Source organism: Malaclemys terrapin, chromosome 1, assembly GCF_027887155.1.
Source record: "Malaclemys terrapin pileata isolate rMalTer1 chromosome 1, rMalTer1.hap1, whole genome shotgun sequence".
Taxonomy (NCBI): Eukaryota; Metazoa; Chordata; order Testudines; family Emydidae; genus Malaclemys; species Malaclemys terrapin.
This window is the reverse complement of record NC_071505.1, coordinates 13,899,514-13,911,641: the sequence shown is the minus strand read 5'-3', so window position 1 is coordinate 13,911,641 and position 12,128 is coordinate 13,899,514. Positions and strand designations below refer to the sequence as shown.

General features: G+C 41.7%; 1 protein-coding gene across 11 annotated transcripts in view; it reads right to left on the bottom strand.

Annotated features, from left to right (window-relative positions):
* CELF2 (CUGBP Elav-like family member 2) overlaps nt 1-12,128 on the bottom strand; it is a 438,989-nt gene that overhangs the window by 12,332 nt on the left and 414,529 nt on the right. For 3 of the 11 annotated variants that reach the window (XM_054016397.1, XM_054016413.1, XM_054016427.1), the window contains 2 exons: nt 7,852-7,983; nt 883-1,080 (listed from right to left, as the gene is read on the bottom strand). In XM_054016397.1, the coding sequence (XP_053872372.1) occupies nt 883-1,080; nt 7,852-7,983 (330 nt within the window). The remainder of the gene's footprint in view (nt 1-882; nt 1,081-7,851; nt 7,984-12,128) is intronic. The other 8 variants (XM_054016383.1, XM_054016421.1, XM_054016439.1 and 5 more) reach the window with 3 other exon arrangements.

Below are 12,128 nucleotides of genomic sequence, written 5' to 3'. Positions count from 1 at the left end.
AGAGACACCACGTTCCATAACGATTCAAGAGACTATTTTAAAAGAGGATAAAAAACTTCTTTTGATGCCATTCACTAGCCCTTGTTCCAGTGTATCTCTGGCAAGAACAGTAAGTATAATGACGACTCTTTCTTAGAAGGCATACAAAACTTTTCTAACTTCTAAAATTAGCGGAAAGTTAAGGGGGTGGGAATTAAAAACAAAACCCCAAGAAGGCTGCCGGGGGAGAGAAGAGAGAGAGGCTATCCTCATTTCGCTAAACATTTTGTGATTAGTATTAATTTATTCTTAGCGTTAACTTCCTGAGGTTTATTTTGCTCTGTTGGCACAGAAAGAGGGGCAACCAATCACTTACTTGCTTCCCCTCAAGACCCACAATTAAACAAAGAACCACTCGATGTAACGATGGATCTCGTCATTAACCTGAAAACTAAAATCTAATAGCAGCTAGATAATCATAGCATACATAGAAACCACAAGGAGGAGAGGAAAGGGGAGAGTTACCCACCTTCCAACAACACCACATTTATATATTTATATATATATAATTTAAAAAAATGCTTTTAGGATGGTTTTCATTAGCAGTGTCTTTTGTAAGCAGCAGCCAATGAGTACTTTTACATGAACAAACAATGGGTGGTAAAATACACCTTGAAGGATAGATGGCAAAAACTAAATTAAAGGATAAAACAAAAACAACACTGAACAGGAAAGAAGAAAAGGTTAAAAATCAGTGGTTAGGCTCATCACGTTTCTTCAGAAAGCATCTATGAAGAAATAAGCCAAACCCAACCAATGTAGAAAGGCTGAATTTAGCTTATCGTAAAATTGGATGTTGCTGCTTGAGACGTGTGCTTGGCGGCCCTAGCAGGTGCTGCTTACCTTCTTTCTGGCTGCCTGCAGCACTTTGTTGCTGTAACAAACTCTGACTGTACAATGTGGGCAGTGCTGTTGCAGCATACTGCTGAATTCCTGAGTAGGCCTGGGTGAGGGCGTCCATTGTGCCTGCTGTACCGTTCGTCAAGCCTGTTGCGCCAAGTCCTCCATTCAGGGCCGCCATACCTGAGAGCATTTGAGCAACTTTACAAAAAACCCAACAATAGAGAAAAGAAATTGCACTTGTTCATTAGTGCTTTCCAAAAGTAGTTGGCATTACATGACACCAACAATGACGGCAGTGCATGCAAGCCAGCACTTCACCAAATGGAACTGAAAACAACGAAACACAACTTCAGTAAAGATCACTTCGGCACAATGGTTTGATGACCAAATCTATTCACATGCAATCTGCTACTGGCAAGTACTGTAACACCATGTTTCTGAAATTCTGTTCTTCCACGTGCCCCAAGACACACACATCGGGCTACATGATCGTGAGGCTATCCAAAGACTGTAGAAAAAAATTCACTTGATCAAGGGTGGATTCCGTGTGGTATTGGCAATGGGACAGAGTGTTCACTGGGACACAGTTCAAATCAAGACTGGTCATTAGTGACTGGAAATTACTACCACATGAATGAAGTTTGCCAATTAATTTTACATAGGCCACCAATCTCAGTTACCCACATTCCAAAACCACCACCACTACAGTTGGCACCCTTCTGTGCATTGCAGAACATGGGCAAGGTAACTGAATGGGCATGGAGGCATGGCTATCCTCTCACTCCTGGTATCTCCTGATCAGGGCTGGGAAGCATTGGCGGTGTGGTGTAGGGTAGCTAGCAGTGCTGCAATCTAAGCTTTTCCTGTCTTGCTGATAAAGAGAAATCTTTGGTCTCTAGTGTTGTCATTCCCTCGCTTCTTATTGGCAGTAACATCACTTTATAAACACTGATCTGCACCCTGCTAAATAGCATATTAACTTAACTGGGATGACTGCCAGGGAGGACATTCAGGGCAAGGACTCTAAGCTATGGATAAATGGCACACCCAATCCATTTATATGGCACTGTCTGTGATGTGAGTTTTATATCTCTGAATTGATGGTTGACAGCAAAAACTTCTTGTGGCGCAGCCTTCTATGCCACTTCTTTTTCCTATTATAGTTGTTAAATGTGCCACCTGTGTCTTCAAGTGCTACAGTGAAAAGTTTTAATATTTTTTACAGCAATTCGTGGAATAAAAGTGAATTTTCTCCCTACATTTAGATATAGGCCCTGCAGTACTGGAAAGGGCAGCAGATTGGAACAAATTGAAAGAAGAGCAGTAAAACGATTAAAAGAACTAAGGGCTTGGATTTTCAGAAGAGCTGATGACCCATACTTCCAACCAAAGGCAATGGGAGCTGCAGGGACTCAGCAAAATTGAAAATCTGGCCAGATTTCAAAAGTGACTAGTGAACTTGTGTGCCTGAATTTATGGGTGCCTAACTTGAGGGAATTTCAATGGGACATGATTTTCAGAGAGTGCTGACCTGCCCTCTGAAAATCCTACCCCCTCTTTAAGGTATCTCCAGTTGGGCACATAAAAATGGAAACATCCAAAATCACTAGTTACTATAGAAAATTTAGGCTATGATGCGTAGATAGTAGCTTGGCAAAATGATGACTAAGGTGGGGCCGGGGGACATGTTAAATACCAACGGTGGCAAACCCAAAGGAAGGGAGAGAGGCATTATTTGGAGTGGGAATAAGGGGGCATGTATGTTGGAGAAAGGTGAGGAAGTTAAGCTGAGCACAATTTAGGGCAACGGTTTGAAAAAAATTAACCATTAAATCTATTAGATTGTGCAACAGTCTTCTCCAAGGAAAGTGGCAGAAACCCTATCATATGAGTAATTTAAAGATGGACTGGCACTAAGAAGTGTACTGTGGGAAGCAATCCTGCCTTGATAGAGAACGATGAAGAGGATTACTGAATAGCTCTTTTCCATCTCAACTGTATTGATCCTAGCACAGTGTATTCCTATGAGCTTCTGACAACCATGACCATTGTTCAAGTGGCACCTTCTTGCTTTTCTCTAGGGTCTATGCCAATTAGGAGGATTCTGCTATATAAATTATACCCTATGATATTAGCATAATTTGTGTAACATTAACACTGGACAGAGATGTGATATTCCGCCATCTCTGTTTAATAAAATGTCTTGCACTTGGAAGTTTTAGAACTGGGAGGGCGGCAGAGGGAGGAAAGGACGCTGATGTGGTGGGTGCCAACCCACCACATCACAAAAACGAAAGAGCCAAGCCTGTTTTGGAACACAAAATAGCCAGATTTTTTTTGGTAAGCGGTGCTGAATAAGTGTAAGAAAAACCTCATTATCAATAATGAGACACCAATATACCTCTATGAAATGTTTTCCATCCAAGAGGAAGAGCTTTTGAAAATAAGGATTCAGCACAGCAATTGTGTTAAAATAATGGGTTCGTGCTGGTTAATCAGTCCTGTCACTCCAGCCCCAATCAAGCCTGTCATAGGCAAAGTAGCTGTGAAGCCGGTATATAGTTGGGAACTGGTGGTGGGAAACCTTTTGAGAATAAAGAGCTCGGGTGTTACACCAGACTGAAATGTCCCTGACTCATTGAAGAGGGAGGCCCAGGGGCCAAATACTCACGGGCGCAGCATGAACCCCATTACAGTTTGGTATTGAAATCTAACTGCAACCCTACCAAGAGATCTGAATATTGTTTTCTGCCATTGCTTGTGTGTGTGTGTGTATGTGTGTGTGTGTGTGTGTGTGTGTGTGTCTGTGTGTTTGTTTTTGCAACACTGGTTGAATTAAATGACCCCAATAAACTACTTCTTGTCTCTGGCCCTTTTTGTACAGTGTTGAAATAACTTGATGATAGAGAAACTATTAAGATAACAAGTTATCTTCTATGAGTCATCAGCCCATTAACAAAACACTTTCTGTGTTACCAAACTCTGCTCTTGGCAAGTCCTCTTCACATCAACCTATAGCCTCTACCACCAGGCTATTTCAGATCATTAAACAGAAAGCCCTGTTTGACAGCACTGCTAGTGGGAAGGACACTGCTACCATCACTACAATAGACATGGCTAAATTTATTTCTACCTTGAGCAAAACAGATCTGAAGAAAGGCCTCTGATCCTTGATATTATTTACTCTCCTCTTCCATTGTTTTTATAAACTTTTCTATGGCCTAATAGCACTGGCTTGAGTTAAGCAGGGTATGGAGAGGCAAAGTGTAAATATCGTCACATAGCTCTACCAAAGCACCTCCACTTGTTCTGCGCTGTATAAAGTAATTATTCCATCCCGGGGTTTCTAATGAGCGGTCTTGAATTTTCCAAAGTGATGAATAAAAATAATAGATGATAATACTTAGCAGTTCCACTGCCCTCTGTCAAAGAATCTCAAAGAGCTTTACAAACATTATGATGTTAAATTTTCTCTCTGCCCCTGTGAGGTAGATCAATGCCATTTTCCGTGTTTTACACATGAGGAAACAGAGACAGAAAGGATAAATGACTTTACCCAGGATCACATGAAATGTCTGTGTCAGAGCCAGCAATAGTATTCAGATCTCTTCACTCTGAGTCTTCTTTCTAAATCACAAGACCATCTTTTCCCTCCTCCTCGCATTAGTGATTTCATTATTACACATCAGATTCTTTTCATTAGTAACTTTATTTGAATTTACTTCTTCAAAGGCCACAGTCTAACACATTATCCCACTGTGCCACCCAGTCTCCGTGAACTGGCTTTTTAGTTATCCAAAGATTTTGGGGTCTTCCAAGTTGCTGAATCTTCCTGTTCCCAGAAGAGAAACTTAATTGAAAGAAAGCCACTTCGGGATAGGTTGTGGCTGGCTGCACTTCCTAGTCCTTCCTGAAAGATTGCCTTTTACCATTGGCCACTTCAGATTCCACTTCTCAAACCTGTTTCCTTTCAGCTATAATCTCAACCATTTGTGTAAACAAATGATCAAATCTGCATTTGTCTTCAGCACCCTTTTCATTCATGGCGTGTACCTAGCTCCACTTGTGGCTTTAGAAGGCTAGCATTAATTCCACAAGCATGTATCATTGGTTCCAGCTTTTATGGGGAATTATACCATTTCACACGACTGAGAGCTTGGTTTTACTGGCCAATGATTCTATATCCCATTAAACTGCTCATGGTCTAGCCCTGCCATGGGACACAGAAGGTTCCCAACCAAATTTTCATGACTGCATGCTCCATGACAGGTTAGAGTGCAAACAACTGAATGGGAGATGGTTAGTGGGAGCATACCTGGGCCCAGAAACAGCATGTTGTCAATACAGATAGGGGATGCCTCTAGTTATAGTCTCAAAAGGGTTAACTACCATTAGTTCCACGAGTGCCAGAGGCTGATAATCAGTGTCATAGTATTTTCAAGAGAGAAAGAGGTGTCAATCACATCACAGCATATGAGAAAGCAGTGCACTTTCTGAATCTCACTGCAAAACATTTATTTCAAACTCACACACACACACACACACACACACTATTCCATGCCATCTGCAGAAACATTCACAAATAACGAGATTTTGAACCAAATCCACAGTGGTATAAGTCCATGGGAATCAAATTTAGTCCTTGGTTGTGTACTCATCAATAATACTTCAGATGTCACATGCAAATGGGATTTGTATTCATGTCATTTGAAAATACCTGTTAGGAAAATCTAAAGCCATCATCCATAATCTAGCAAGAATTGCTAAATGGCTGATGGTATGATTCCCACATGCTGTCAAGAGGTGAAACCACACAGGTGGCTTACTATGGATCAGTCTTGGTGAAGGGATGTTATCTTTCCGAGCGTGCCAATGTGCTTGGGTTCTTAGTACTTGTGAAAAGGGGTGGCATGCCACATTCTACCCTTGATGCTGTAATCTTATATGCCCTACATAACATACATTCAGTATTTACCAGGGATACGAATCTTAATATCAGCACATAGTGATTCCTTAGACATTGTTAATATCATTAATGAGACCAGATCTTTCATGAGTGCCATTTTCAGTGGCTCAGTTTGATAGAAACAAAAAGCATATGTTGCTTCAAAATCTGACAAGGGGCATTTCTGGATTTGCTTACTTTTGCTAAACTGCCCTTGAACCATATTTACTTTGAAGTTTTTTTTGTTTGGTTTTCTAGTATTTTTGTCCTTGCCAGAAGCAAGAACCGTCATACACAAGGCCCCATGCAAATGCTCACCACAATTTCACGGACATCAATGAACCCTCTCCACCCCGCAACTCCCATCAATGACAACCAGAGCTCACGTAACAAAATGACTGGATGAACAGCTAGATAACAGTGACAAAAAGGACATCATGCAGAGCATCAGAGTGAGCAAGTGATACTGAGGAGGACATCCATTCCTGCGGGTACATTATGATGGCTAATGAACTAGAGATTGGTGGTGACCAAATAGATTCCTTGCATTGTAGGGTAGATGCAAGGAACAGCAGAGCAGCTAAAAACAGCGAGGCAGGAGGGGAAAGATGCAGCCAGATGACTTTCCTCCAATGAAGGCAAAAGTGAAGTCATTGTAACAGAAAGAGCAGAAGGGATCATTGTTCTGCAGTAGAAGCTTGTGATTGGCTACTGTGGTTGATAATGAGGATGAAGGTTCTGATTAACGACTGACATCTTCCTTTTAGCTGGAAATGTCAGTGCTTGTTTTACATCACACGGGAGAAATTTACATGCTCTAGTGCTACAGATGACTGAGCCATCCTCACATACTTGCAAATTAAAAACCAAGAAATTGGTTTTAATTTTTAAGCAAATATGCAGCTCCCAAGTCAAAGGAGGTGTCCTATTCTGTCTCTATAACTAATAGAAAAGTTGTAGCAAATGGGTGTTTCTTAATAACCTAAATTCCTGAATTATATCTTGTGCTGAGGTGCTGTACCTGTTTTCACAGGTTTATGTTTTTGGTTTCTGAAATCAAAAGGAGCTTTTCATATAACCAAAACCAATCTCCAGAATTCATTCTGATCTAGCACAGGTCCTAAAATTATACGCCCTGCAAGTCTTTTCCACCCCCCAGGAACTCAACAGAATCCACCTAGGAGGGCAAGATTAATGAAACCTTAAGACTCCAGGGCTGTATATATGTAGGGCCCTACTAAATTCACAATCCATTTTGGTCAATTTCATGATCATAGGATTTTAAACATCGTAATTTTCATGATTTCAGATATTTTAATCTGAAATGTTATGGTGTTGTAATTGTAGGGGTCCTGACCCAAAAATGAGCTCTGTGTGTGTGTGTGTGGGGGGGGGGCCTTGCAATATTTGGGTGTGTGTGTTGCGGTACTATCCTTACTTCTGCGCTGCTTCAGGCGGCAGTGCTGCCTTCAGAGCTGGGCAGCTGGAGAGCAGCGGCTGCTGGCTGGGAGCCCGGCTCTGAAGGCAGAGCTGCCACCAGCAGTAGCACAGGAGGAAGAGTGGCATGGTGTGGTATTGTCACCCTTACTTCTGTGCTGCTGCTGGTGGGGTGCTGCTTTCAGAGATGGGCGCCTGGCCAACAGCCCCCGTTCTCCGGCCACCCAGCTCTAAAGGCAGTGCAGAAGTAAGGGTGGAAATACCACTACCCCACTAAAATAACCTTGCGACCCCGCTGCAACCCTTTTGGGTCAGGACCCCAATTTGAGAAACGCTGGTCTCCCCCCCGTGAAATCTGTATAGTATAGGGTAAAAGCACATTAAAGATCAGATTTCACAGGGGGAGACCAGATTTCATGGTCCGTGACGTGAATTTGGTAGGGCCCTATATATATGCCAAGAATGGAAGTTGATCAACTTTATCCGCTGTTTTGCATATTTATTAAAAGCAACAATCTGTTTATAATTGATAGTTTTCCTACAGTGATTACTGGGGAAGGCTGTCCACCACAGCAATAAATACTCACTGTTTACGGTACCTGCTAGTGCATTAATATTATTCAGTCCAACAGTGGCTCCAGCCAATCCTTGGAGAGTACCCAGAGAAGTCAAAGAATTCATGGCTGCACCAGCCGTGGAATTAGCAGTTGACGCAGCCACTAAAAGGGGAGAAAGTAGGGCAATATTAATTAAAGTAAACAGAACTTATTCATAGATTCATAGATTATAGGACTGGAAGGGACCTCGAGAGGTCATCGAGTCCAGTCCCCTGCCCGCATGGCAGGACCAAATACTGCCTAGACCATCCCTGATAGACATTTATCTAACCTACTCTTAAATATCTCCAGAGACGGAGATTCCACAACCTCCCTAGGCAATTTGTTCCAGTGTTTAACCACCCTGACAGTTAGGAACTTTTTCCTAATGTCCAACCTAGACCTCCCTTGCTGCAGTTTAAACCCATTGTTTCTGGTTCTATCCTTAGAGGCTAAGGTGAACAAGTTCTCTCCCTCCTCCTTATGACACCCTTTTAGATACCTGAAAACTGCTATCATGTCCCCTCTCAGTCTTCTCTTTTGCAAACTAAACAAACCCAGTTCTTTCAGCCTTCCTTCATAGGTCATGTTCTCAAGACCTTTAATCATTCTTGTTGCTCTTCTTTGGACCCTTTCCAATTTCTCCACATCTTTTTTAAAATGCGGCGCCCAGAACTGGACACAATACTCCAGCTGAGGCCTAACCAGAGCAGAGTAGAGCGGAAGAATGACTTCTCGTGTCTTGCTCACAACACACCTGTTAATGCATCCCAGAATCATGTTTGCTTTTTTTGCAACAGCATCACACTGTTGACTCATATTTAGCTTGTGGTCCACTATAACCCCTAGATCCCTTTCTGCCGTACTCCTTCCTAGACAGTCTCTTCCCATTCTGTATGTGTGAAACTGATTTTTCCTTCCTAAGTGGAGCACTTTGCATTTGTCTTTGTTAAACTTCATCCTGTTTAACTCAGACCATTTCTCCAATTTGTCCAGATCATTTTGAATTATGACCCTTTGCACTGTATCAATCACAAAACATCATGTACCGATTCTAATCTTAATAACTAGACTCCTTGCAAAAATGTAAGGAATCAGACCAACTTTCTCAATAAGTTCCCGTATTGGTTGCTGATGGAAAGCACTGCTGATTTTTTTAGTGGTGTGGATTTGATAGTGAAATTTAAGTAATTTGGCTTTCTTTGCAGAAATACTAAATCTGTGAACAGTTAAAAAACCTCTATCACATTCTCAAAAGTTTATCAATAAAGCACTAAGGGCTGATCAGCCAGATAGACTGCCAGAGAGGCTGCCCCTTCTTAACATGGCCATTAAGCAACCACATGTTACTCATAGGTCTTCGTATTGATATCTGAGGAGATCTGGTCTCATAAACAGTTCCTGTTCTGGGCTCAAGCAAAACCTGAATTGTTCTGTCTTAAGTGCGATACTGTCAAGGCATTGTATCTTTAGGGCACCATATAAATGGAGAATAAAACACTGAAACATGAACTTTTTTTAAAAAAAAAAAAACAAACGAAATACCAAATACAATTAATTTTTCTGTCAGCTTCCATTGTAGTATCTAGGTAGGTACTTCTGTGGCCCCATCAGCACAGTATCCAAGCACACTACAAATATGAGATGTATTTATCCCTGTTGAGGGAGGGAAGTATTATCACTGCAATTTCACAGAAGGGGAACTGAGGCACAGGAAGATTAAGGGACATGTTCAAGGCCACACATAGAATCTGTGGCAGACGTAGGATTTATAGCCATATCTCCTTAATCCCAGTATAGTGCATCTGTCTCAAGACCATCTTTCCTCTGTAGCAGCGTTATCTGAAATGCCAATATCTTATTTTAAAGTGAACGTTCTAGTTGGGCTGTGGTGAAAAGGGCATGAATGCTTTCTGTCCCTAATCCTCTTAATCCTTTCAGGGGCCGTCTCCTCCATCAGAGGCACCCCGTTGGGCAGTGAAAACCCAAGAAGTTAAAGTTTCTAGGCTGACAGGATGCAACAAAGAGAGCGGAAGACAATTTTATCAAAGACAAGGAGTTGCCTTAACAGAGTCCAAGGAAAGTGCAAGTAATTCCTCCTTACTTTAAACAAAGTCACACACACATCTATCTACCTACCTCCCCACAACTCCAAGACACCCTTAAACTTCCTTGCACCCTGCCCTAAAGGTCAACAAATTCCGAAGAGTCAACAAGCCTTCTGGCCTTTGCAATACAGACGCTGTTAGCTTGAGAGCCCTCACTGATCTTAAACCCTGCTGTCGTGTGTGCGTGTGGTGGAGACCAATGATTTCTCAGTCAGCCAGGATCCAAGGTACGTAATGCCTTGTAGGCTAAAGTCTAATTGTATCCAGAAGCAAATAAGGTGTCTGTACAGTGGCTAAATGAGTGGTGTAATAAGCTCCCTGTGGCTAATGCTATCCGGTGGACAGCTCCATGTTACATCAGCAATTCGTTTTATGAAGAACAAAACTAGAACAAATCATAAAATGTAAGATTAAAATTCTTCCTGTGTGAGAGATTAATGAGCAGATGGGTTGCTAACACATCCTTGTGAGTGAGGAAGGCAGTCCAAATCCATCTCCTCCGTAAGGTCCCAGGACCTCATTCTGGTTACTGGTGTCAGATCCACACAACTCAAATGCATGGTCAGTGACTGACCAAAATCTGGGCTAAATTTAAGTGCGTTTTCTTGGGTTCAAGTTTCGGTATTCTATCACAGTTAACACTGAGCAGGCTCCTCTGATTTTCTCATAATTTGAATTTAGAGCTCACATTATCCTAGTTTGACTGAATATTCAGGTAACTCAGAACTATTATAACATGCTATTGAGAGCAGTGAAGCAGCCCAGAAATCAGTGGTCTTGTGTTGCAATTATTTTTACTGCTTGGCAATGATATGCACTGCAAGCCTGATGGGAGGAATTAGCCATAAGACATGTCAGATACACTTGAGGGTCTTTCCTATTTTGCTGACTGCTACTTTGAGGGGCGTAGGATTGAAGATTTTACATGCACACAATATAATTTGAGCATGGAGTAAAGAGAGGGAAGGAGGACAGTCCAGTGGTCCAGGCACTAGCTTGGGACCTAGGAAACCCAGATTCAATTCCCTGCTCTGCCACAGACTTCCTGTGTGAGTCTGGGGCAACTCAGTCTCTGTGTCCCAGCTCCCCAGCTGTAAAATGGAGGTTAGAGTACTTGTGGACTTCAAAAGAGTGTTGTGGTGATAAATATACTAAAGATTGTGAGATACTACAGCAACAGGGACCACATAAGTACCATAGGTAGGTAAATAGCTGAAAAAATTTCCACAACACGCTCGACACCACCAGTAAATGAAACATGGTATTACTTACAGAACACAAAAATGTAAGAAAGGAAAAGGTAAAATACCATGGAAGCTTTATGTATAGAAGCCTGTTATCTAAACTCTTATTTCTCCTACCTGTGGTGTACACTGAAATCGGTCTCAAGCTAAGGATTACAGGAGCTTATCCTGTCTCTTCCCTCTTTTCCTTCAGTTGAAATGACCTTGCTTTAGAAACGTAATGTATGATGAATACACAGGAAAAAAAAAATTACACGGCTTGTGGTAAAGTTAGAATACTGTGCCATTCATTTGGGAAACCAGCAAAACTCTCTAGCATCAACCAAGCTCCTGGTCTCGGCAGCTGCTCTTACTAATGGCAACGGGAGCAGAACTCAGCGCCATCACAGCGTTATTTTATATTTATTGCTTTTAGTTGTCCAGGTGACAAATATCTATTGGATACCTACTGAATTTATAAATTGCTTTCTTCTGGAGCTCCCATGTCACCAAATTATAATAATAAAAAGTTTGGAACATTGCTGCTCTGAATTGAATTGCCTCACAGTAGTACCTCATAAGCAGTAGGTAGCAGTCTCCAGATTCTGAGAAAGCTTGATGTACTGATTTATAGCACTGTTAGGAAGGTTTTTCTTTATGCTGCCTTTCTACCAACATTTAGTCTAATTGTTCGAAAAACTGAAATGTACAAAACGTGCATAATGGCTTAGTCTTCCTTATGGAGTCTTGTATCCGTAGCAGTAAATTGATTATTCTTCACTTTGTACTGGGAATTTTATCCCTGCCTCCTTTAAAACCTAGACCCATTTGAGCTTCAATAAGCTACAAGGGCAGCATCAAGGAAGCTAGCTAGCTTCGCAGAGACAGATAAAAGGAACAAAGAAGCAGCTTGTGTTCTAGCCAGGTGAATATTGGG